At 50.2% G+C, this 25,887-nt stretch overlaps 1 protein-coding gene across 2 annotated transcripts in view; it reads left to right on the top strand.

The window, feature by feature from the left end:
• Positions 1-24,801, top strand: part of Kcnip3 (potassium voltage-gated channel interacting protein 3) — a 70,895-nt gene extending 46,094 nt beyond the window's left edge. The window contains exons 3-9 of one of the 2 annotated variants that reach the window (XM_075962094.1): positions 16,672-16,796; positions 17,218-17,287; positions 17,495-17,565; positions 22,380-22,487; positions 22,837-22,941; positions 23,559-23,621; positions 24,344-24,801. In XM_075962094.1, the coding sequence (XP_075818209.1) occupies positions 16,672-16,796; positions 17,218-17,287; positions 17,495-17,565; positions 22,380-22,487; positions 22,837-22,941; positions 23,559-23,621; positions 24,344-24,391 (590 nt within the window). In that variant the 3' untranslated portion in view covers positions 24,392-24,801. The remainder of the gene's footprint in view (positions 1-16,671; positions 16,797-17,217; positions 17,288-17,494; positions 17,566-22,379; positions 22,488-22,836; positions 22,942-23,558; positions 23,622-24,343) is intronic. The other variant, XM_075962092.1, reaches the window with a different exon arrangement.
• Positions 24,802-25,887: the final 1,086 nt, after the last annotated feature.

Here is a 25,887-nt window from a genome sequence, read left to right as displayed (position 1 = left end):
ATATCTCAAATTTTAGCAAGAATCCTGGCTTCCCTTTTAGGTGCAGACAGAGGGGGACTGGGGCCCCAGGTACAGCACCGGCTCCTACTGGAGGCGTTTGCAGCCCTCTTGGAGGGGTGGCAATGAGACTGGGGGACTGGATAGGCTCTAACTATGTCCAAGGCAGGGCTTCTAGAGCTTGCTATGAGAAGTTGAGGGTAGGGCTACCATTGGGGCACGGGGGTGGAATACAGGGCCGAAACTGCAGGTTTGTGGGGCTGCTCTCTGTTCCCAACCAGACCTGGTAAGTTTGGGGGGAAGCATGTTTTTTTATCGTAAGCGCAATACCTGGAACCCTCACAAGGTGATTACTCTACAGGTCTATAAGCCAGAAGCCTTGCAGATCTCCCTGTTAAGGTGACATAGGTGAATAGGGCTCTCCTCCAAGGGGCTCTTGGGAGTAATACTCCTTGCCTTTACCTGTTCCTTGAGGTGTCTTGCTGGTCCCTGCCCACTTCCTCCATTTCAGCAACATCGGACTGAGCCTCCTGTCTCGGCCTCTCTTCCGGTGTCCCTTCTACTTCATTCTGAGCTCCTGCATGGCCCAGGAAGCATCCCTGTCTTAAGGTCAGCTGAGCAGCAACCTTAATGAACTCCATCTGCAGCTGGAACCCCCTTCTGCTGTGTGACCAGACATACCCATGGGTTCCAGGCATTCATCTCGGACCTCTTTGGAGAGCCATTATTGTGTCTCGCACAAGGGTCGGGTGGAAAGGACCCACGAGGAATCATAAAGGAGGTGGAGGCTGCACCCCTCTGCAGTGTGGCCTGGAGGGAGGCTTGCCTTCAGCAGGTAGTGAGTCCAGAGCCTCACCAGGGATGTGAGGTCATGAGAAACCAGGTTCCAGGGCTGAGCTGATGCTGCCACTGACCGACTAGAGGGAAACAGTGACCCGAGCAATGGAGGAGGCAGGGAGGTCAGATGCTGCTGACAAGGTGGTTTATGGGGGCCCCATGTATATCTGAAGCTTTCTGTCATCTGGGGATGGTACCCCATTCACCAGCTGGAGCACCTCCCAGTGTCTCTGTGACTTCAGTCCTGCTCATCCTGTTGCCCATTGGTCTAGCCAGAGAACTCTTGACTCTCGACGGATGTCATGACTACTGACCAGACCTGTCCAGGACGGTAGATGTCCCAGTGTGGAGTTGATACAGCCTCGGCACCTCACTGGAGATCTCTGACTGAACAGGGGTGTGTCCTGGCCACTATGTGATTTGGGGATTTCCAGCGGTCTGTTTCCTAGACCTGGAGCTCCACCTGGGACCCACCACTTAGGTCAGTTGTGAGCTCCCGGAAGTGTTTTGGACACTAGAGCCTCCCGGCTGGCAGGGGTGTGTTCTTGCTGGGGCATGAGGTATATTCTAGCCAACAATTAAGCCTTGGAAATAAGATGAGAGTGTTGTAATCAAGCCTACAGAGGACAAAGCTGCAGAGGCCTGAGGGGAGAGAGAGAGACCCCTCCTGTGAAGGGGAGGGTTTTCCCCAGCACCTGGAGCCTCACAGAGCCCCAGAGAAATAAGACTCTCAGTGGTCACTGCCATGGCCTTGTATGCACACCCCTCCCCTCCACAGTAACACCTTCCAGTCAGGTGTGAGCCCAAGAGAGGGGAAGAGACAGGGCTAACACTGAGTATCCAGAGCACAGTTCCCCACACAGCACCAGCTGGGCTGGGCAAACCTCTCCAGGCTCCAGGCCTTTCTTAACTAGCTCATTCGTTTGCTTGGCAGCCATGCCTTTAACCTCAGGGCTCACTTGTCCTGTCTTTGAAATGGGCATCACGGCAGATCCTTCCCCTGTGTGGTTCACTGGGCTGGGGTAAGGTCTAACAGGTTTGAAAGAGTGGAGGGAGGAACTCAGAGCCATGGTCCCTGGGGCCTTAAGCCTAGGGGTCTGGGTGCAATGTTGACAGAGCCTCACTCCTGGTCCTTTGTCCACCTCCGTGACCCAGGGCTTGGCATTGATGCTGTGTCTCAGTTCAGATCTCCCAAGTTCTAGGCTAGAGACTGATCCCTCTCCATTTTCCTCCCCCGAGATTTTGCAGTGCTGCTGGCTTCCAGTGAAAGGAGGCCACTACATACCCTGCCACTCACAGGACAGACCCTCTGACCAGATGGCAGTGTGTCATAATAGGGAATTTAGTTTTAGAAAGAATGCTGGCCACTGCTCTCTGAGCAGCAGTGAGATGCGCTGATCTGAGCCAGCTCATCTGCAGGGAAGGCTTCCTCTCCCCTGGGAATGTCCCTGACTGTAGCATCCATAGTACTACGTGTACTATGGTCTTGTAGTGCCTGTACTACGTGTACTACGGTCTTGTAGTGCCTGTACTACGTGTACTATGGTCTTGTAGTGCCTGTACTACGTGTACTACGGTCTTGTAGTGCCTGTACTATGTGTACAACGGTTCTACACCTGTAGCGTACCACCTGTGCCTACACTACTGGACGGTTTGCAAGCGGGGCAAGGGCCTGGAGATTGATACACACAGAGACATGGGTCATCCTTGAATTCCCCAAGAATGCCCCCTTTATTGTGTTCCGGGGCAGCTTATATAGGGATCCTTGATTGATAGCCACGCCCCAGCCAAACCCACCAGAACCCACTCCCCTGCCATCAGGAACTCCTGAGGGTCTCGTGCTCAGAGCAGCTGCAAACACAGGAAAACAAGTTGTTTTGTTCAGAGCAGCTGCAAGCATGACAAGTTGTTTACAGGAAATTCAGGGTCTGGGGGTCCACAGCTCCCAACACCTGACCCTTCTTTCACATCCCACCAGGGATTGTGTTAAAGGACATTACCTTCCAAGTTCCTGTGTTCCTTTCCACACCCAACTGTGGGTTCTCCACTAGGGGCCTCAGCGTGCCCAGAACCCTGGCAAACAGCAGGTGATGAGTGAATTACTCTAGTGCCGGTCACTAATAGCACAATTCCACAGACTGGGGAAGTTATAAAGCCAGAAACTGACTTTACCTTCTACTCTGAGCTCTCCAGAGCGAGGTCTGTCTGGTGAAGGGGTCTTGCTAGCAGCATCCCCTGGGCAGTACAAGGCATTGCATAGAGACAGTCAAGGAACTTGCGTGTGTTTTTCTTCCTTACAACGCTTTTGGGATTCCATTACGGGGGTTCCATCCTGACCACTTTATCTAATCCCAATCACCACCTAAAATCCATCCCCCCCCCCCTTGAAGTACAGTTGAACGTATTGGCACAGGAGACCACTTCCTAAATATAATCCCAGTAGCACAGACACTGAGAGAAACAGTTAATAAATGGGACCTCCTGAAACCGAAAAGCTTCTGTAAAGCAAAGGACACGGTCAACAAAACAAAATGACAACCTACAGAATGGGAAAAGATCTTCACCAACCCCACATCAGACAGAGGTCTGATCTCCAAAATATACAAAGAACTCAAGAAACTGGTCATCTAAAGAATAAATAATCCAATAAAAAAAATGTAGTAGAGACCTAAACAGAGAACTCTCAACAGAGGAATCTAAAATGGCTGAAAAACACTTAAGGAAATGTTCAACATCCTTAGTCATCAGAGAAATGCAAATCAAAACAATTCTGAGATTCCATCTTAAACCTGTAAGAATGGCCAAGATCAAAAACACTGATGACAACTTATGCTGGAGAGGTTGTGGGGAAAAGGGAACACTTCTGCATTGCTGGTGGGAGTGCAAGCTGGTACAGCCCCTTTGGATATCAGTGTGGCGATTTCTCAGAAAATTAGGAAACAACCTTCCTCACGACCCAGCTATACCACTTTTGGGTATATATCCAAAGGATGCTCAATCGTGCCACAAGGACATGTGCTCAACTATGTTCATAGCAGCATTTTTTTATCATAGCCAGAACCTGGAAACAACTTATATGCTCCTCTACCGAAGACTGGATAAGTAAAATGTGGTACATTTATACAATGGAGTACTACACAGCAGAAAAAAATAACGACATCTTGAAATTTGCAGGCAAATAGATGGAGCTAGAAAACATCATTTTGAGTGAGGTAACACAGACCCAGAAAGACAAGTATCACATGTACTCATTCATAGGTGGTTTTTAAACATAAAGCAAAGAAAATCAGCCTACAAATCACAATCCCAAGAGAACTTAGATAACAATGAGGACTCTAAGAGAGACATACATGGATCTAATCTCCATGGGAAGTAGAAAAAGACAAGATCTCCTGACTAAATTGGGACATGGGGACCTTGGGAGAGGGTTGAAGAGGAGGAGAGAGGCAAGGAGGGGAGCAGAGAAAAATGTAGAGCTCAATAAAAATCAATTTTAAAAAAGTATAAAATTCAACCCCCCCCCTCAAAATACCAAGGTTGGATTCAGTTCTATTCTCTTACTGCAGGCATTAAATTTCACCCTAAGAAGTCTGATAGGGATTAATATAGAAACACACAAAAGCAAGCCTGATTCTAACCGCTATGGCTTCCACCATGTTAGGCTGCATCCAGGGGAGCCTTCACCAGGAACCATCCTGTTTGGATCTTTCTGTTACCAGAATTAGAAGTCAGCTAGATCATTTCATCAAGTATCCGGTCCTCAGTACTTTTAATTTTTTATTGTAATTTTCTTTTATGTTTATGGGTGTTGTGGTGATTTAATGCAAATGGTGCCCAGGGGTTCATATGTTTGAACGCTTGGTCTTCAGCTGGTGAAACTGTTTAGGAGGGATTAGGAGGCGTGGCCTTGTTGCAGGAAGTGTGTTACTTGGGGAAGGCTTTGAGGTTTCAAAACACTTGTTACCACCACCACCCTCTCTCTGCCTCCAACTTGTGGATCAAGATGTAAGCTCTTAGCTATTTCTGCCGCCATATCTTTGCTCTGCTATTATGGACTCTAACCTTAGATAACATAAGCCCCCAATAAGCTCTTTCTTCCATACGCTGCCTTGGTGATGGTATCTTCTTACAGCAATAGAAAAGTAACTAAGACAGAAGTTGGTACTAGGAAGTGGACTACTGCTGTCACAGGCCTGACCATGCTGTCCTTCGCAGGAATGTGGAAGACTTTGGGACTTTGGGCTCGGAGAGCTGTTGTGTGCTGCAAGCAGGGCTTAGCGGGAAATCTTAGTAGAAGCATGGAAGGCAATGGTTCTGTGTAGGCCATGGAGGCCCAGCTCAAGAGGTTTCAGAGGGGAACAATATTAGCAATTGGGCCAGAAACCATTCTTGTGATATTTTGGCAAAGAATGTGGCTGATTTCTGCCTTTACCCTAAGAATCTGCCAGAGCAGGTGGATCTCTGAGTTTGAGGTCAGCCTGGTCTACAGGGCAAGTTCTGGGATCCACAGAGAGACCCTGTCTCAAAAAAACAAAGAAACAAAAGAAAATCTGCCTGAGGCCGTTACTGATTTCCCTGGCAGAGGAGGTTTCAGCATAGCCCAGTGTTGACTCTTTCGTGTGTTTGTTAGTAATCACTGTTATGAAGGTCTACAGTGAAAAGGAGCAAGCAAGCCAAAAAGAAATTTTAAAAAAATGTACAGTTTGAAGTAAAAAAGAGCAGTTGAAAGTTTAACGTTGGAGTCAAGGCTTGTGCTGAAAGAGATGAGGTTAAAGAAAGGTTTGTTTCAAAATGGAATAAGGGCCGGGCGATGGTGGCGCACGCCTTTAATCCCAGCACTCGGGAGGCAGAGGTAGGCGGATCTCTGTGAGTTCGAGACCAGCCTGGTCTACAGAGCTAGTTCCAGGACAGGCTCCAAAGCCACAGAGAAACCCTGTCTCGAAAAACCAAAAAATAAATAAATAAATAAAATGGAATAAGGCAGGGGTGCCTTCAGAGATCCCACTCAGCTAAGTCTCTAACTACAAAACAAAAACAACAAAGGAAAGCTGCTGCCAATTTAGGGGACCAGGCTCTACCAAATGGGAAGCTCCATTTGACACTGTCATCCATGTGGTTCTGGATTTAGAGTCAAGAAGGATACACGAGTAAAGGTTCATGGAATCTTCCTCCACTGTTAAGTAGAGCTGCTGAGGCCAGGTATGTGGCAGGGAGTCGCAGCATGGAGACCCTGAGGAGCCATTGCATGAAGCTGTCAATGTGAAGCCTAGATTGCATTGGAGAGCCTTAAGATGTTAGAGGCACCAAATCTGTGAGTCTGCTAAGGAGAGATGCAGGCAGGAAGTGAGACGAGCCTGAGAGAGAAGTACGTTGCAGTCAGCAGTCAGAGCCATCGAAGCCTTTTGATGGGATTTGGAGTTTGTCCTGCTGGGTTTTGGTCTTGCTTTGGTCCAGCATTTTCTCCCTATGCTCCCTTTCCTCCCTTTAAGTATGGTAATGTATATCCTGTGCCATTATATGTTGAAAGTAAATGATCTGTCTTTTGCTTTTACAAGGGGTTACAATTAAGAGATTGCCTTGAGTCTCAGAAGAGACTTTGAACTTTCAAACAGTGTCGGGACTGTGAAAGACTATAGGGACTTGAGAAGCTGGACTAAAATGTGTTTTGTATAATGATATGGCCACAAGCATGTGCGGGCCAGGGAGTGGAATGTGGTGGCTTGAGTAAGAACGATCCCTATAGGCTCATATGTTTGAATACTTGGTCCGCACTCAGCGGAAATGTTTTAGAAGGACTAAGGGGCGTGGCCTTGGTGGAGGTGTGTTGCTGGGGCAGGCTTTGATGTTCCAAAAGCCCATGCCATTCCCAGTTATCTCCTTCTGCCCCAATGTGTAGACTAAGATGTAAGCTCTCGGCTGCCTCTCCCGCCATGTCCTTGCTCCACCATCAGGGACTCTCTCTAATCCTCTGAAACTTTAAGCCCCAAGTTAATGCTTTCTTTTATAAGTTGCCTTTGTCACGTGTCTTAACACAACAATAGAAAAGTGTCCAAGGCAGGTGTTTTGCCTGCATATATGTCTATGTACTGTGTGCATATCTGGTTCCCACGGAAGTTGGAAGAGGGCATCGGGTTACCAGTAACTGGAGTTGCAGACAGTTGTGAGCTGCCATGCGGATGCTAGGATTTGAACCTGGGTCCTCTAGAAGAGCATCCATAGCTCTTAATGGCTGAGCCATCTCTCCAGCACCCCCAGTCTCAGGATTTTATTATATCACCAGTGGTGATGCTCTGAGCATCACAGATGCTCTCCTCCCTGGCAGATTGTAAACTGCCAGACTTCTGAGCTCCTAGGGTTGTGTATCTACATCTAGGTTGCTGGTGTCAATAGAAGAAGCCAGCATCTAAGTAGAGGTGCTCGCTGTGTTAGGCATGTTGGAATATTCTAATGTTCAGAATTATTCCAATATTCAGAAGTTCCACTCTTAAGGTGATAAACTGAGGCTTTGGAGGGTGAGCAGCTCCTAAATTGCTGAGTCAGGAAACAGCAGAGCCAGGACCTTTCAGAATGTCTGCCCTGGATGGAGCCCTCACTGGGAGGGAGGGAGGCACAGGGACAACTGAGCCATGTGTATTCCAGTCTCTTCCAGGACAGGCTTCTGGAGCCCACAGTGGAGTCAGATACTTAGATCCGAATCCTGAGTGGGAAACATCCCCTGTCAGGCATTGTGAGGAAGCGTGGCACCGGGTACAGAGCTCACAAACAGGGTCCAGATGAGTTAGCGCACTGATGGTGGAAGCTCTTCGGCCTGGCCCAGCGCTCTCCCCTGGTCCCTCACAGAACTACATCACTGCCATAGGAACATAAAGAAGCCTCATGGGACTGTTCCTTCCTCATCATGCTCAGGTCAGGTCCCTCTGGTGGCTGTGCAGAGGGCAGGCAAGATGCAGGCTCCTTCCTGGTTGTGACATTAAGAGGACACGGCCTGGGCCAGAGCTTGAGGTGTGCTGTTGCTCTAGGCTGAGGCTCGTTCTCGGGCAAGGCTGTTACCGACAGTGGATTCAAGGTCATTTAGCAACAGGTTCTCAGGACAGTGCTATAGTTTGGATTGAGTTTGTCCCCCAAATCCATATTCTACAGGCTTGTTTTCCAACCTGTGGTTCTCCAGGGAAGTTTTGGGACTGTCGAGGAATGAGGCCTGATGGGAGGAAGCTGGGTCACTGGAAGCCTGCTGTCCTTGTTTCTAATTGTCTGTCTTTTAAACTATGGCTATCCTCATCGAGGCCTCAAGAGCCGCAGCCTGAGGAAGTTCTGTTCCCTCAGGCACCGACTCTTTTAAAACTACTAAGAGAACTTATCTAAATCTCTGTCCCGCTAAAGAACTCAAGATTCAAGGGTTGAGGTGGAATCCTGCTTCCCAGAGAGGCTGAATAGCAAGCAGCTCACCTAGCTCGCCTCCTCAAGTCTCCCAAGAGTTCTCATGCTGCTCCTCACCCCTCCTTATAAACCCTTCTCCACCCGGCTCTCCCTACTACTTCCTGTCAGCTAGTTGCTGACGCAGCCTCCAGACCACAAGTGAATTTTATTTAATCAAACACATCTTTGTATCATTAAACAAAAAACAGTCCAGAGCATAAACAAAAGTAACACACCTTAAATTAATATTCTACAACAGAAGCCCATAAAGGGACTGTGTGTGAATGTCATCCCTCAGGATCTGTTCACCTTTGGGACATGGGGCCATTCACTGAATGTGGAGCCTGTCAATTCAGCAAGCCTGGCCAGCCAGGGAGTTCACTGAGATCCTCCTGTCTCAACCTCCTTAGACCTGGATCACAAGCAAACCACCACACCCAGCTTTTTTACAGGGCCCTGGGAATTGGGTGCAGGTCCTCATGTTTGCCTGGCAAACCCTTTATTGACTGAGCTACCTCCCAGTCTCCTTGAGAGCTCAGATTCTTTTTCTCTGTTCATATCCCAGCCCCAGTGAGATGGACAGGCTTTGGGAGCCCTGTACTCTTGTTGTGGTGTGCTAGGTGGACATTACTCCAAAACAGCAGGGCCTGGAGACCATGGACTAAACCATCCCAAACCATGATGGAAACAAACCCTTCTTCCTTGTAATCTGTTTACCTCGGGTATTTTGTTACAGTGATGGAAAGCTAACAAACTCAGAGGAAACTCAAGGTCCAGAGTTCCTTTACAGGGGGAAGAGACTACTCAGACTAAGCTGGAAGTCTTGTCCCGTGGCTTCTACTCCCTCCACAGACGTCAATGGGACTCTTCTGTGGAACCACAAGGTCTAGGTCACAGGTCACAGGGGTATCTAGCATTTTGATATTACAACATGATGTTGTGTTAAGAAAAAGTTTCTAAAATTTCAAATATCTCATGTTTTAAGTAAGTTCACAATTTTTCATATTGGACTCCTTCATGGTTATCCTCAAACCCATGGCCCATGGGTTGATTATTCCTAGAGGATACATAACAATGGGGCCTAAGAAACGGCTGAGACCCAGCAGTCTTACCCTGTAAACAGGAGGTCCTAGCAGGCAATTTCAGGCCCAGTTACGGCTGCCAAGAGCCGAGATCTAGGATCCCTCCAGGCCTGGGTCCGAGGACCGTGATTAGAACCACTTTCTTCCCTATTCGCAAGAATCCTTACAGGGTTTATCACAAGCCACCAGCTACCCACAATGTGGGATGATGTAAAGTCACTGGTTTGGGAGATTATTGAGGACATTAGTGGTCCTGGAACATCCCAAAATAAGTGAAATTTAACTTTGCATCTAAAGGTCTCGTGTGAGTGAGCTGCCCTCTTGATGAACACGGAGCTGTTTTTAAAGAAACCGATTCAACCCTAACTATGCCAAGTGCTCCTGGTGACTGGGGAGGGGGGGTGTCTGTTCACTCTGCCCGTTCTGTCTGTCCCTGGTCAGGCATGGTGAACACAGAGGTGACTGTGGGGTGTGTGAGTGCGCTGCTGCACCATGTTGGGGCCCTGATCCGACAGCACCGAGGAGGAGGGGAGGACAGAATATTGGGAGGGTCGTGGTCACTGGCACTGGAGCCGGTGAATATGGTAGAGCTTCTGGAATCTGTTCCAAAGAAAGAACTTTGGAATACTCAGCCAAATCAAGAGGAGGTTTGGGGGGGGGGGGTCTGCTCTTGTTTCTGCCTCCCCTCATACTGTGGCAAGATGCAGGAGACCTCTAGGGGTGTCAGCAACAAGGAAGCTTTGTTGGGTTCAGCTCTGGAGCAGGCCCAGAAGGCCCCTTCCCCAGGCCCTGCATAGGTCCTCTTAGTGAATCCGAGATCTAAGTCGCGTTTCCCAAGCCCCTACAGGTGAGTCGTGCACAGAGAGAGACACAGAGTGGAGGGCAGGACCGCAGTCTGTGCTGTTTATGCACTGGTAAGAAAACCCAGCTTGACTCTGAGGGTGAGTTGGCTGTAGCATCTGCTTCCCTGTTGATCACGAGCATTGATTAGACTGACCTGGCTGGCCAGGAAAGTGTCCCCTTCCTCCCTTACAATGTGACTCTCCTGTGTGCTCGGTCTAAGAGGACAAGCTCAGACCAAACAGAGGAGGAGCGATCTTTAGGCACACCAGTAGCTGCGTTCATGTCTAGAACCTCTAAACGAGCTTTTCAAAAAAGCCCCGCCTACAATGTTTCAGACAGTGTAGGACTCCTGACTTTTTTAAACATCAAGAAAAGTTTCTTTTGGGAAACTGGTAAAGTAATTTGACCTGAAAACATGAGGACTTGAGTTCAGTCCCCTAACCCACGAAGCTATGAGTCCCAGGGCTGGGACAGAGACAGGGAGATCCTTGAGTCTTAGTGGGGCTGCTGGACAGAGGTAGAGGATTCAGCTGTGCTGGTGCTCTGGTCATCAGTGGGGGCATTGGAGGGACACTGGAGTGCCAATGACACAAAAGCCATTTAGCTCCCTGTTTGTTCTCTTGTCCTTCTGAGTAACCCTTCACCCAAGACTCCTCCTCCCCTACCCCAGTCCATTCAGTGGCTAGGGACTGCTTCATTCTTGACATCTCTTGTTACGACCAAACCTTTGGGGACACTCATCCGAACCACAGCAATGACCTCCAGCACACCCTGTCACCAAATCTGACCACATAGAATGTCACTGCTTGGGTGGAGCATTTAGTCCCTACACAGAAAGCAGAAATCAGCATATGTCAACAAGTTACAGCCAACCCAAGGCCCAAGACCAGGATGGGGGTAGATAACAATGCTGTTGTTCCCTCTGAGAAGGCAACTGGGATATGAGCAGAGGCCCAGTGGGGAATAGGATACCTGGTAGGTTTTATGGGACAGTATAGCTGAGTGGAGAGAGGGAGGGGAGAGCTATGTCAGAGGTGAAGTCCGAGCTGAGGGTGGGGGATGGGGGATCAGCCTAACTAGAAAATGGTGGTTGGGAAGGAGTCAACTAAGGCATGGGAGTGGCTTGTGTGTGTGTATGCACACGCGTGTGCATGCATGTGTGCATGAGTGTGTGCGCATATGCACATGTGTACATGCGCGTGCGTGTGTGTGTGTGTGTGTGGGTGGGTGTGTGTGCTTGCATACGTGCGTGTGCTTGTATTCATGTGCGTATGTGTGTGTATACATTTGCATGGTCAGCCTCAGATGTTATCCCTCATGCATCAGCCACCTTGTTTTTGAGATAGCATTTCTTAGCAGACAAGTAGGCTAGACTGGCTGGACAGGGAATCCCAGGAATCCCACTGTTCCACCTTCCAGAATGGGGATTATATGCATGAGCCACCTGACTTGTGTTTTTATGTGGGTACTGGAGGCACAGCAATCACTTTACCAACCGACCCATCTTCCCAGATCCCCACCCTGGATTTTTTATTGGGATTGCATTGACTATGCATATGTATATATATATGACTTTAAGAAGAAATGCTGTGTTTGCAGTATTATCCATCTTTGTAGTATTTTGTTACTACCACATGGTCCCATGCTGCATGGTCGTGTATCTGTCTGTAGAGGTCCTCCGAGTTTCCCTTACTAATTCAGTGGCTTAGTTGTATTGCCTGCGCGGGTGTTACCTGTTATTTTTAGTGCTTACTGTTGCAGAGAGCTGCTATTGATCTTTCATGAATTCATCTCCTCCTCCCCCTCTTCCTCCCCCTTTTCTTCCGCCTCAACCTCCTCAGTTCTCTCGGCATGGGCTGACGAGGCTGGCCTTGAGCTCCTGCTCCTCTGGTCTCTGCCTCCCAAGTGCCAGGATCACAAGTGCACACCACCACGTTTGGTTATTTTTTCGTATGATTTTCCCTTCTTCTAATCACCCAGATCTTAATTATCATACACTAAAAAAAATGTCAAAAAAATGCTGAGCACAGCTAGCAAACATGGCGTCAAGATTTTGCATCTGTCCTCCAGAGTGAAGGGCGGCTCCACTTCCCTCCTAATGTTGCTGTGACCAGGGTTTGAGACCAAGGTTTCTGTGTTGATCAGGGTGTGGGGATCACGGGTGGCCCTTTGAGACCTGTTTGCTTGACCTTAAAAGGGGCAGGGACACTTAGTCCCCTGTTGGTTTCTCCGGACACAGTCTCACAGACTCTGTCTCCCTGGTTGGCCTTCACAACCCTTCTACCTCAGCCTGCACACTGTCTCCCCCTCCTCACCATGCCCGGCTTTGCCATTAAAAAATTTATTATATCTCTCTCTCTCCCTCCGTTTTCTCTCCCTCCCCCTCCCTCTCCTCCCTATTCCCCTTCCTTTCACAACCACCTGTGACTTTAGCCCCAGGGAATCTGGGCCCTATTCTAGCCTCTGTGAGTACCTGCACACACATGGCCCACACAATGCACAGGACCATGGCAGATAGTCCCAGACCTGGTTAATCTTCACGCACTTACGTACATCTGGGTTTGCTTTTCCTTGGGTCTAGAGCAGTGGTTCTCACCCACCCTAATGCTGTGACCCTTTAATACAGTTCCTCATAGTTGTTTCATAGCTACTTCACTATAATTTTGCTACTGTTATGAATTATAATGTAAATATCTGATATGCAGGATATCTGACCTACAGATTGGGTTCCCGGAAGCCAAACTTAGGTCATCAGGCTGGTCTAGAGCAAATTGTCTTAACATTTTGAGATGGCTTTGTGTTTTTATATATGAATGGATCCTTGTTTGTTTTTAATAGAGAATATTATTCTTTTATAATAAATAGGCCATACTTCCATGTTTTTACTGATGGGGCGACTTTCAGTTTTGCCGCTGGAAACACTAAGAAGATCAAGGCTTCCTTAAATAGCCTTGCCCAAGTCTTCCTGTGGACTTTGTGCATCCCCATTTGTCCCATGTGATTGTGGCCATAAGTCTGCCAAGCAGTGGTCCATTGTGTACACCGTGTTATACTCACTGTAACACAGCACGAGCTCCTGGGAGAGTCCCACCCTCACCAACATTCAGTGCATCCATCTCATGGGCATCACAGAGGATTGGATGATTTGCCACTTACATTGGCTCCTTGGCATTTCTTTGAGTGTTAGGTTGATGCTGAAGGCAGGTCTTGTGCTGATCATTTGTATGTCTTCTCTCCGAGAAGGTGGAGTTATCAGTTCTATTAGTGTTGGCTTACAGAGTTCGTTACATGTTCTGGACATGAGTCCTTACCAGATGTATGCACTAGAGATAAGTTTTCCAAGCCTATTACTTCCTACTGGATTTCATCGTGGCTTTATTGGTTTTTCTCTCTATTGATTTGTTTCATTGTTTCTTGAGCTCTACTCTTCTTTTCTCTGTCATTATTATCATCTGCTGTTGTTTTGTCGTTGTCATTGTTTGTTTTGAGACAGGGTCTGGAACTGTAGCCTAGTCTGATTTTGAACTGGGGACTATCCTCCTGCCTCAGTCTCCTGAGTGCTGGGATTACAATCATGGGTCACTGTGCCTGGGTACCTATCTTCTTTCTTCTTCTTCCTCCTCCTTCTTTGTTTTTAAAGATAGGATTTCTCTGTGTAGCAGTCCTAGCTGTTCTAGAACTTACTTTATAGCCCAGGTTGGCTTTGAACTCACAGAGATCTGCCTGCCTCTGTCTCCCAAGTGCTGGGATTAAAGACGTGTGCCAGCACGCCTGGCCTGATAGAAGAACTTAAAGGCTATGACATTCTCTCTGGAAACAACTTTCCCCACACTCAGCAGATCTTGACAGTCTGTGTCTTCACTATCACTCAGATCAAACTTCACCTTGTAATTTTTCCTTCTCCAACCTGTGGGCTCATTACAAGTGTATTGTTTCATTTTCAAACACTTAAGATTTTTCTAAACATTTACTTGAATTTTAACTTATTACCACCATGGTCAGATCCGTTTTATGTACCAGCATCTGGTATATCCTGGCAACCGCAGAGTAGGCTTTGAAAAGAAAGTATATTCTACAATCTCTGTATAGTGTTCTATAAATATTAATTAGATCAAATTGGTTGATAGTGGTTTCTGAATCTTTTATATCTGTGTGTGCCAGTTGCTGAAAAAGAATGTTTATATTTTCAAATGTGGCTGTGCTGTATTTGTTCCTCCCTGGAATTCTGATTTTTTTTATTTACTTATTTACTTTGCTTTAGATACTTAACAGCTGTGTTTAAGTGATGTAGTATATTTTGTATTATGCCATCTTCAGGATGAAGTGATCTTCTCATCATAAAATTTCTGATGTTTTATCCTTCCTCTCCCATCTTAGTCTCCCCAGCCTGGGCTTTCATCTCTGAATTTTGTTTCTGGAGAAAGCATGTTTCTGGGCATTTTTATAAAAATTTAAAAGGCCTCCCTCTTAAAGAAGGCAAGCCCTTCCTTCCAGCTTCCGGGCTGCTCTGTGCAGCTCACACTGGAGGCTCCTCCTTGGGGTGTGCCCTCCACATCTGTCTGCCCGTCCTGCTATGATAGACAAAGATGGCTCCCCCATCTGTTTAAAAAAAGTGAAATACACAAAACTCTCACTGTTGCTGGGAGCTTCCTTGGACAGGTGACCCTATCTGGGGACAGATCCTCATGGGACACCAACCAGAGTGGCATTGCAGGCTCACATGTGACTTGCCAAGGCTTCATTTGATAGGTAGCCAAATTTGACAGTGGTTCTAGGGCTTGGGTATAGATTAGTGGTAGATCGCTCACCCAACCTGCGTAAGGTGCTGCATTCAAGTTCAGGATCACAAGACAGTTTAGAGTCCGGTATATCCATATGAAGATGGGAATGGCCAGAGAGAAGGGAAAAGACATGGAGAAGAGATGGAGAAGGAGTTCAGGCTTGAGTCCCGGGACCCACTGCCCACATGGGAGGGTTCGCCTTAACCAGAGGCAGGGCACCGCAGCATGGAGCAGGAGGGAAAACATATAGGGACATTGTCTGGAAAGCACTTTGGGGAATTTCCCCTTGGGTGCAGCCTCTAAATCAGTGGTTCTCAGGCCTTCAGTGGGTGGAACAACCATTCCACAGGGGTTACCTAAGACCATCAGAAAACAGATATTTACATTATGATTCATAACAGTAGCAAAATTACAGTTATAAAGTATCAACAAAATAATTTTATGGTTGGGGAGTCACTGTGTTAAAGGGTCATTGCATTAAGAAGGTTGAGAACCGGTGTTCTCAATGAAGCAGAAGCACAGAAATGTGAGAGACGGGGGAAGAGAACGCCTTCACCTAGGAGCCAGGGTATATGGTTGGCCAGGGAAACATCAGGTGCTTCTGAGGCCAGGCTGCCCCATGTGTGCAGGCTGCCCCGTGTGTGCAGGCTGCCCCGTGTGTGCAGGCTGTCCGGTGTGCAGGCTGCCCCGTGTGTGCAGGCTGCCCTGTGTACAGGCTGTCCCTGTGTGTGCAGACTGCCTCGTGTGTGCAGGCTGCCCCGTGTGTGCAGGCTGCCCTGTGTACAGGCTGTCCCTGTGTGTGCAGACTGCCTCGTGTGTGCAGGCTGCCCCGTGTGTGCAGGCTGCCCTGTGTACAGGCTGTCCCCGTCTGTGCAGACTGCCTCATGTGTGCAGGCTGCCCCGTGTGTGCAGGCTGCCCCGTGTGTGCAGGCTGCCCCGTGTGTGCAGGCTGCCCCGTGTGCAGGCTGCCCCGAGGCCCAGCAGGCCGGTTGTACAGTCTCTGGCCGACCTTGTTGGTAGAGACCTGGTTGTGGTATAAAGGATCTTCTACACCTGTGCCAGCAGAAGATGGAGCATTTTGAGAACATGTCGCCCACAAAGGGGCAGGCGGTTGCAGTTCTCTCGTCCAGAGCTTTTACTTTGTTTTGTGAACAAGATGCATGCCACTCCCAAGAAAATGTATGGGGGGCGGGGATCAGATAATTAGGAAAGATCACCAGAAGTCTCGTTCTACCTCAGGGCAACCCTGACACACATTCTGGTGTGCTGTTTTGTTTGTTTGTTTTAACAGAAATGGAAACAATGACCTTGCCCTTACCCAGCTACATAGCAAGCTTATCAGGCTGGGGTGGACCAAGATGAGTGCCTTCCCATTCCTGATGAGATCAAGGGGGTCTGCAGGGAAGAGACAGTCTAAAGATAGTATCTTGCTGTGAGATCTTTCATGTCTCCACCCCTCTTCCCTTCCCCATGTGGTTGAGGAAGTGGATATGCTCAGAAATAGAGGAGCTACGTTATGGTGGAACAGAAGCTTAGAACAGCCAGCCAAAAGGCACAACTCCGTCACGGCCCCTCCCTCTGTGCCCTGCACAGCCAGCATGGCCGTACAGGGTAGTCACACAAGGAGAGTCCCTCCACCCTCTCCTTCTGCCTGTGTCCCAGTTCCTGCCCACACCACATGTCTCTCTCCCTGCTGGGTCTGTGTCCTCCTCCAGACAGCAGTGACAGTGAACTGGAGCTGTCCACGGTGCGCCACCAGCCAGAGGGCTTGGACCAGCTGCAGGCCCTAACCAAGTTCACCAAGAAGGAGCTGCAGTCCCTTTACCGAGGCTTCAAGAATGTGAGTGCCCCTGTGTCCCCAGTCCCCATTAGAGTCCAGAGAGAGAGAGAGAGAGAGAGAGACTCTATCTATCTCTCCATCTTCTGTCTCCTACCCAGGAAATGGGGTTCTTTTCAGGGCTCATATTTTATGGAAGAGCTATGGGGGAGGTATGGTTCAGAATAGATATTGTGAAAGCCACCATGCTCTTCTGTGAGGGTCTCCAATGCTGTACCAATTGGGATGGCATCGGCATGAAGGGAACCGCCTCCACAGCCCTGTCTATTGTGCCTTCTGCCTGCCCAGGGCTCAGGGGGCACAACTGTTCCTCAGATAGTGGGCACCTCATCCTCCCAGAAGGTGGAGAGAGGTCAGCCCTGTGGAGTCAGGCATGGAGCCAGGAGTGGCTAAGGCCACTGAGAGGTATGGCTTCTCACTGCAGGAGTGTCCCACGGGCCTGGTGGATGAAGAGACCTTCAAACTCATTTACTCACAGTTCTTTCCTCAGGGAGGTAAGTCCACGGCCAAGCCCCTCCCCACTACTTCCAAGCCCTCTGGGGAGGGGGCCTTATGACCATCCCCACCTTCCTAGCCACCCCTCCTTTATGGAGGGTCTGATGCTGCTTCTGACCTACCAGAGAGGAGCCCTCACTGGGCCTGAGCCCAGGCAGGACTGTGTGAGATCGGAGCAGCTCCAGCCTTGCCCTCTCTCTCTCCAGATGCTACCACCTACGCACACTTCCTCTTCAATGCCTTCGATGCTGATGGGAACGGGGCCATCCACTTTGAGGTAGGTCCTGCCGACCTGTATGCCTGCCCTGAGGTCTCCGGAGTGGTCCCCTCAGAACACAGGCTAGCTTTCTCTTCCGTTCTGTGAGTTTGCATCTAACTCAGCTAGTCAGCCAAGGAAGCTGCCAATACACCCTCAGCTAGCAGTGACCCAACACAAGTCTATATTTTAAAAAGAGGTCAAGGATTTTTAAAAATTAATTTATCACGTCTCTGGGGAGGGGCACATGCAGTAGCAAGTGTGTGAGGTTGGCGAACAGTTTGCAGGAGTCAGTTTTCTCTATCATGTGGGCCCTGGGGATTGAACTCAGGGTGTCAGGCTTGGTAGCAAGTACCTTTAACATCTCACCAGCCCTTGCCTTTGTTTCTTTGAGACCAGGTCTCTCTGTATCATCCACTCTGGCCTCAAACTCACAATCCTCCTCCACTCCCTCCAGAATACCAGGACTACAGCCATGAGCTGCTATGCCTAGCTCTCAAATGGGGCAAGGTTAGTGGAATTTCATTGTTCCCTGACCTTATTGCTAAGCATAAAAGGTCAGAAACACCCAGAGAACGTGTTGAGTGGGCTTGAAGCCTCCAGGTTGTCATCCCGGCAAGACACCATGAGTGGCGGCCATTGTTGTTCAGAGTGGGGAAAGAGAAGCCAGAACCCCCCACGTCAACCCAGACAGCCTGGGCTCCCCGTGAGCAGTGGTAGGTAGCATGGGTTCCTCCCAGGCCTGGTCACATGCAGTCATTTGAGACAGGCCCCATCTGTGGAGCCCAGGTCCCTAAAAATAGCTACAAGAGAAAAAGCTGAAACCTCTTCAGAGAGGACCTCACTGAGAGCTAACCTGATCGATAAGTGCCCCAGCTTGGCTTCCAAGGCCAAGGGCGGCCAGCAGGAAAGCGGTCTAGCAAGCGCACAGCTCAGAAAGGCCATGGACAGCCAGGCTGGGGTAATAATAACTCGTCAATAATGCCACTGGGTTATTTTTACACAGCACCAGCCACAGAGAGACACTGGATGGGCCTGGGAGCCTGGGTTCAGCTCTGTGACCACAGCACCCCCGCCCTGACCAGAAGGCCCATCGTCCCTGTACACGCACAGGGTTGTTACCACTGCTTTTCGTTAACACCTGCAACACCAAAGTCAGTGCACATAGACAACCCAGTGAGAACAGGGAGCTAGCAGGGAAGATGTGGCTCCCCAGGCTTCCTCTGTGGCCAGCTCCTGGGGTTCCCGCCTGAGGCCACAGAGCCTCTTCGAGAAGTAGTGAAAGGAATTCTCTGAGAAGTACCCAGCCACAACCATGTGGGAGAGCTTTCCCTACTCATCAATGAGCCCTTCAGTCAGCTTCCCAGGACCCCTGTGTGTGTCCATGGACCAGGAAGGTCATGGTGCCTACCCCCTCCTGTGACCATCACTTACTATCCCTGTGGAACCTTCCTGGGTGGCACAGAGAGGGATCTTGGATTAGGTGATGTGTCTGGGAAGCAGGATATGTCAGTGCCTGGGATGGGGCCCCGGCACCTTCTCATCCAGCACCGATATCTTCTCTGTGTGTGAAATGAATCCCTCTGGCTTCAGTCCCCTGAGGAACTTCCTGGTTGTGACACTCTACTCTGGGAAGCTTTCTGGAGGAAGGGAGGGGCACATATCTCCACTGCTCCGTCCTCCATGTTCCATGGGCCAGGATCCCTGGAGTCTAGAATGGTCCTCTCAGGTGGGAGGAGGGAGCTCTGGCAGACTCTCAACCCAACTCAACACCTCAGAACCTTCCGGGGGAGGAGAGGGGGGAGGAGGAAATATATTACAACTTCTCATCCTTGACAAAATGACAGCAGCAACAAAAAACAGTAAAACTAGCGAACCCCATCCAAACTGAGAGGATGTGGCCCCAGGTCCCTCCTGCCTTCCACCTGCTGTAGACAGTGTTGAACATGATGTGGTCCGTGGTCCCAGGTCCCTCCCGTCTTCCCCCTGCTGTGGACGGTGTTGAACATGATGTGGTCCGTGGTCCCAGGTCCCTCCTGTCTTCCCCTTGCTGTGGACGGTGTTGAACATGGATGTGGTCCGTGGTCCCAGGTCCCTCCCGTCTTCCCCTTGCTGTGGACGGCGTTGAACATGGATGTGGTCCATGGTCCCAGGTTCCTCCCGCCTTCCCCCTGCTGTGGACGGTGTTGAACATGGATGTACCTTAACAGTCCATGCCACGGAAGCTCTTTCTGATTCAGCAAGTGCGTCTTATCAGGAAAGCACAGAGCTTCCCGAACACTTCAGAAACTATGGGTGCCTCTGGGTAGCCAGCTTGAAAATGGCATTGGACAAGCCGCTCATTTGGAAAGTGAAGCTATCACGTGTCTAGAGGGCGTGGCCACTTCTTTGTACTGTACCCAACCCCAACCCCATCATGGCTTCCATGTTACTGACCAAGTTGGCCTCCCTAATATGGTGTTAACTGTCATCCCAGGTTGGCCTGCAGTCCGACAGTCACCCTTAGTTCTTACCAGCTTCTTCGTGTTCACCTCTGAGATCTTAGAAACCTGCATGCAACCTGGGTGCTGCTTTGGGGCTCACACCTTTGAGCCTGGAGTTAAGGCTGGTGGTGGACACACTTGAAAATATGCTGCTTGACAAATGGGCTGTCCCTTCGGTGGCCTTGCAGCGACAGTCAGTGCTCTGTTAGAGCGAGCTGTGTGGGCTAAAAGTCAGGTTTCCAGAAGAGAGGAGGGTGCTAGTGCCCCCTAGTGGTCTGCTTGAGAAGATTACACCCAAGTAGACACCACACTGTGCCTCATCCTCCCACAGGGAAAGCCTGTGGGGTAGGCGGTGGGGTGGGGCTGGATTGTCCAGGCTTCAGGGATGACTTTGAATCTTCCTTGCTTGGGTAAACCACGCCCACACTTTGGTGATCATTTCCCAGCCTAAAAGTATAAGAAATACCACCTTGCTTCTCCTTTGAGTTTTTTATTCATGACTTCCAAGACCAGTGCACTGACAGGGCAGTCTCCTTATAACACGTTTCCATGACTCTTCTGGGCTGTCCTGTTTAGGTGTGGTGTCTTCAGCCTCCCCGAGCACACAACATTTCCCATCCCCCTCAACAACTGACTGCAGGATTCAACTGTAAAGCGACTGAGGGATCCCCAGCTCCCTCGGGCCCCTTGGACCCACTTCCTCTTTCCCCTGGGGCCAAGTCCCCCAGACTGGGGAATCTCTTAACTTCTTCCTGGCTTTGCTCTCTTTCCAAGGGCGCGTCTTCCAGCAGCTTCTTGGAAAGAGTGTGTGGGAAGTGACTTTCAAGCCACTGGATATCCGGAAATACCTTTACCCTTCCTCTCTTTCACCTGCTGCACGAACTAGAACTTCCAGGAAGGTTGTTCCTCAGGCTTCAGTCCCCCAGGGACTGTTCAACAGCCCCACCAGATGATTCTGATCAGGTGTGTGGGGCCTTACTGACAAGGATAATGGATGCATGGACGGATGGATGGATGGATGGATGGATGGATGATTGATATTGATTGGCTTCTCCTAGTTGGCTTTGTGTTTCTCTCTGGAAACCCTCTCTTGGCAGCCAGTTTTTCTGAGTCTCACCAGGACTTGTGTCGTGGGGTTCAACTGTAGTTGATCTCACACACTGTGCCAGTCTCGGGATGGGGGGTGGGGCCTGGGAACTTAGCTTTGTCTTTGGGGGAAATCTTTCCCAATTTCTCTGACTCACTTGGCTGTATTTTTCTCTGGTTCTGCCTAGGTTTTCTGTCCTGGTGCTGTCCCCCAGGATCTCTCTCTCTCTCTCTCTCTCTCTCTCTCTCTCTCTCTCTCTCTGTGTGTGTGTGTGTGTGTGTGTGTGTGTGTGTATGTGTGTGTCCACTTCTTGGAAGACCCCACTTGCTCCCCCAAACCTTCTTTCATCATTTTTGATCCCTACCAACTAGCAAGGTCTTTCTGGTCTTGATCTTCGATCGTTCCCCTCTCCTCTTTTATAAACAGTGTCCTGTTTTTATTGTAAGGCATACCAGGTTTCTAACCTCTGCAGCTCCTTGTTTTCATCAGGTTTTTTTTCCCCTTCTAGAATGTTCTGTTCCTTACAAATTGCTGTTCTGTTTCCCTTGGTTTCTTCTTCTTGTCGTATGGGCTTCCTTGTGGCCAGGAAGTCTAATCTGGGCCTAGGGGCTGAGTCCTTTGAGGCTGTACCCTGTCCCTTTGCAGGCTCCATGGGCAGTTCCCCAGGACAGGTCTTCCTTTCAGAATAGCCAAAGAGGACCCTGTGGTGGGGAGGGGAAGAGGGCTTGCTTCTCGTGCCTTCCAGCTGGAATCCGTATGCAGCTGTGTGGGCAGTCACATCCTGTCATGTCCACTGTCACAACCCACAGGGGACAGCAGCCTGCCAGTTTGAGCTTGTTAAACTGAAAGTGTCTGAGGACCTTTGACTTGTGGATGCTGAGTGGACTAACGTAGAACTCTCCCCTGGGCTGAAGGAGCCCCAGACAGCAGAAAGGCGGGAAATAAGCACAGGACACCAAACTAACAGCTGGATCTCTGCTGGACTCAGTATTGACGACTGTGCGTGCACACACACACACACACACACACACACACACACACACTGCCGCGGGGTACACAGGCACAGTTATGCATGTGCTCACACACAGAAGCACAGACAACCTTGCACACACACTCACACGCTGACCACCTGAATGGACATATCTGCCTCTCGACTGTGGAAGACCCTCATTTGAGGGAGTGTGACTTCCAGTGGGAGTCACCTGGTGGGCTAGAAGGGAGCCCCAGCCATGGCTACTATTCCTCACCCTCCCTCTCCTCTACAGGACTTCGTGGTTGGGCTCTCCATCCTGCTCCGAGGGACGGTCCACGAGAAGCTCAAGTGGGCCTTCAATCTCTATGACATTAACAAGGATGGTTACATCACCAAAGAGGTACTGGGTTAGCAGACGTGCCTGTCCCTACTCTCCTGAGCTCCTGGCTTCCCTTTTCTCCTGATGCCACTAGCTTGGTGATTCTCAGCCCTGCCTAGTGACCTTGCCACACAGTCCCAGGGGAGGTCTGGTTTGGCCCAAACATTTTTATCTGAAATAGTCACTCTAGCTTCTTGTCTTAGAGACAGGTACATGAAAGCCTATCTCCAGTTTCTCTTAGCAGTCATTGGACAGGAAGGGCCAGACACCCTCTGTAGCTCCCAGGCGCCTCAGACTCACTCACCACTGCCCTGGTGGTGGCTTGGTGTCCCTGCAGTGGAAGCAGCTCATGCAGGCCTCTGTCTTCCAGGAGATGCTGGCCATCATGAAATCCATCTACGACATGATGGGCCGCCACACCTACCCCATCCTGCGGGAGGACGCACCCCTGGAGCATGTGGAGAGGTTCTTCCAGGTGTGTGAGCCCTGACCTTCGATGGGGGCGGGGCAACCCTAGTGAGCCTCTAGTCCGCACTGAGCCGCAGATGGGCTCCCCGCCCCAGCTGATTGCCGGAGTCCTTTGGGAGAATGAATGAAACCCAGGCCCTGTCCCAATGAACTTCATCTGGAAAATGAAGTATTCTGGGCCCCTACGTGTAGAGGCAGCTGGTACCCACACAGGGTCCAGTATTTTAGTGCCTTTTGGGACATATTTGAAGCAAGCTCCCCTCCTCCCACCCTACCTGAATAGTGCTGAAGTTGCTCCCATTCTGGAGGCGCAGAAGGAACCAATGGTTCCATTTTACTTGCATCATTCGGTGCCTCTAAAGTGCAGGCTTTTGTCCCAAAGTTGAGGGGTTAGATAGGCGCAGAGGGAATTCTGGGACGCTAAACTAAGGTGAGCCAGCAAAGAGCCCCCTCAGCAGGCCACCTGAGGAGACCTTAGAGTAAGGTTGGCTGGGAAGGATGGGAAATGGAGGGACCAGTTGAACTGGAAGAAGGCCCCACCCGAACTCCAACAGTGTACTCAGGCTGGAGTAGGGGAAGGCCCTAAGGGAGACAGGCTTACCTTGGGCATGGTTTGGGTTGCAGAAAATGGACAGGAACCAGGATGGAGTGGTGACCATTGACGAGTTTCTGGAGACCTGTCAGAAGGTAGGTGGCATCTGGTTCCTCTGTGGTCTCTGTGTGTGTGTGTGTGTGTGTGTGTGTGTGTGTGTGTGTGTGTGTGTGCATGTCTTTCTCTCTGTTTCTCTGTATTCCCCTCCCTCCCTCCTCACACACAGGATCCTGTTCCTGCCAGGGCACATGGAGGATGGCATTAGCTGCCCTCAGGCCCCACCTCTCTGGGAATCTTCCATCTTTCCTGAGTCTATCACCTTGGTGTCCCCTGAACTTGTCTCTCCCTTGTCTACCCTGTCCTGACTCCCAGACCCTCTCTCAGCGATTCTCATATCATCTCCAATCAGAGAGCAGTGTGGGGTCAGCAGAGGGGCGATTAGCCCAGTGTACCCCCCAGACAGAATCACACTAAGGGAAAGGCATCCAGTGCTTTCTTGGCTCTGCTGCTGGCCCTCCTCTCAGAGTCCATGGAGACAGGAAACGCACACCACCGCCTCCTACCTCTCCATCAACCCTGGTCCCTGACCTGACTTGCAGCTAGGAGATTTTTGTGCAGCAGCCATGACCAGGCCCTGCAGTCCATCCCTAGGGAGGACAGGCTGCACCTTGCCACTTGGGCTCTGGGACCAGCTACTCCCCATTTCTCTGGCCCTCGGTGAGACATAATCCCTGACAGGAATCTACAGTTAGTCAGGATTGGGGAATACCACTGCCCTGCCCCCAGCTCCTGACCAGCCTCTCCTTTCTTCATACAGGATGAGAACATCATGAACTCCATGCAGCTGTTTGAGAATGTCATCTAGGACACATGGGAGGGGACCCTGAGTGGTCATTGCTTCTCAGCCTGGAGAAGCCTCAATCCTGCCTCATACAAGCAGCCTCTATGAGAAACAGTTTTCTAATATATTTGCAAAAACTGAGCAGTTTACTCCCAAGACAGACACAGACACAGTCTTTCTCTCTCACTCTGTCTCTGTCTCTCTCTGTCTCTCTCTCTCTGTGTCTCTCTCTGTGTGTGTCTCTCTCTGTGTCTCTCTCTCTGTGTCTCTGTCTCTCTCTCTCTCTCTCTCTCTCTCTCTCTCTCTCTCTCTCTCTCACACACACACACACACACACACACTCACACACACATGGTTTCTCTGACTTGGCAGAGGAGGTGGCAGCCAGAAGGTACTCCTAGTTCTTCCCAGGTCAATAAATGGGACTGCCTCTGGGGGTCCCTTCTGTCCTTTCTACCACTTGGGAGACCAGACTATTCCCTACCCATGGACCCATGTTCCTAGGAAGCTCCCAGAAACCATACAGGGGCCCAGAGGGAAGAGGTCTGAATAGGGGAGAAATAATGATAGAAGCTGAGCCTGAAGCTTCACGCTGATGCTCCTCTGGGGTCCTGGAACCCCAGTACCAGGTCACCTATTTTGGGGTGAGCTTAGATCATGAGGTACCACTGGGCTATGTCCTTAAAGAACAGAGCAGGATTGAGGTTTTTGGAGAAGCTGGGGGAACAATTTGTCCACACTATTGGATGATGGAACATCAACTGGCCAATGGGGATGTGGTGGGCGGAGCTCTCGCAGTGCCCAGCACCAGGCTGGCCTCTCCAAGGTACTCTTTGGTTCTGGTGGGGAGGGGTCACCTGGCTCAGGAACTGATAACCAAGAAGCTGGACTGTAATGGGAAAGGCCTGGTAGGAGTATTCCCCTCCTCTTCCTGGCCACTTGCCACCCAGTTCCTTGGCACAGCAGATCTTTCACAGCTCTGTGGCTGCCCTTGAATAGGCTCATCCCAACCCAACAAAAAGCACAAACACCCTAACAGCTCAGGCCGGGCCCACAGAGGAGGCAGGGGCCCCTGATTGGGGGAGACCTGACTCGGTGGCATGAGGAAGATGCTCAGAATCCATCCTGTGCCTCAGAGCCGTGGGGTCTCAGAGCTCTTTCCCAGCCCAGCTCGCCAACATTCTAAAGCACAAACCAAGGACTGTGCTTGCCTGGGCTACCCCCTGGGGATGGGAGGCCATGTCAGCTCTAAGTTGAAGCTAGCCATGAGAACTGGGGGCCTGTGACCAGGCAACAGGTCGGCAGACCCTCAGGAGGAGAGAGAGCTGCTCCTGCCTGCCCAGGCCTCCCCCATAAGGGACTTAAGTCCCAGGCAGCATGTTCCCCAAAGGAACATTCCCACAGAGTACATTCCATCAACCGCAGCCTAGTCTCTGCTCAGGCCCAGCTCCGAGAGTCCATGGTGTTCCCCGAGAAGGTCAGCCCCTGGCTAAGGGGGGCCCTTAGAGGATAGGCAGGGT

The sequence above is a fragment of the Microtus pennsylvanicus genome, chromosome 2, assembly GCF_037038515.1.
Source record: "Microtus pennsylvanicus isolate mMicPen1 chromosome 2, mMicPen1.hap1, whole genome shotgun sequence".
Taxonomy (NCBI): Eukaryota; Metazoa; Chordata; class Mammalia; order Rodentia; family Cricetidae; genus Microtus; species Microtus pennsylvanicus.
The sequence above is the reverse complement of the archived record's forward strand: the minus strand, read 5'-3'. Positions and strand labels throughout refer to the sequence as shown.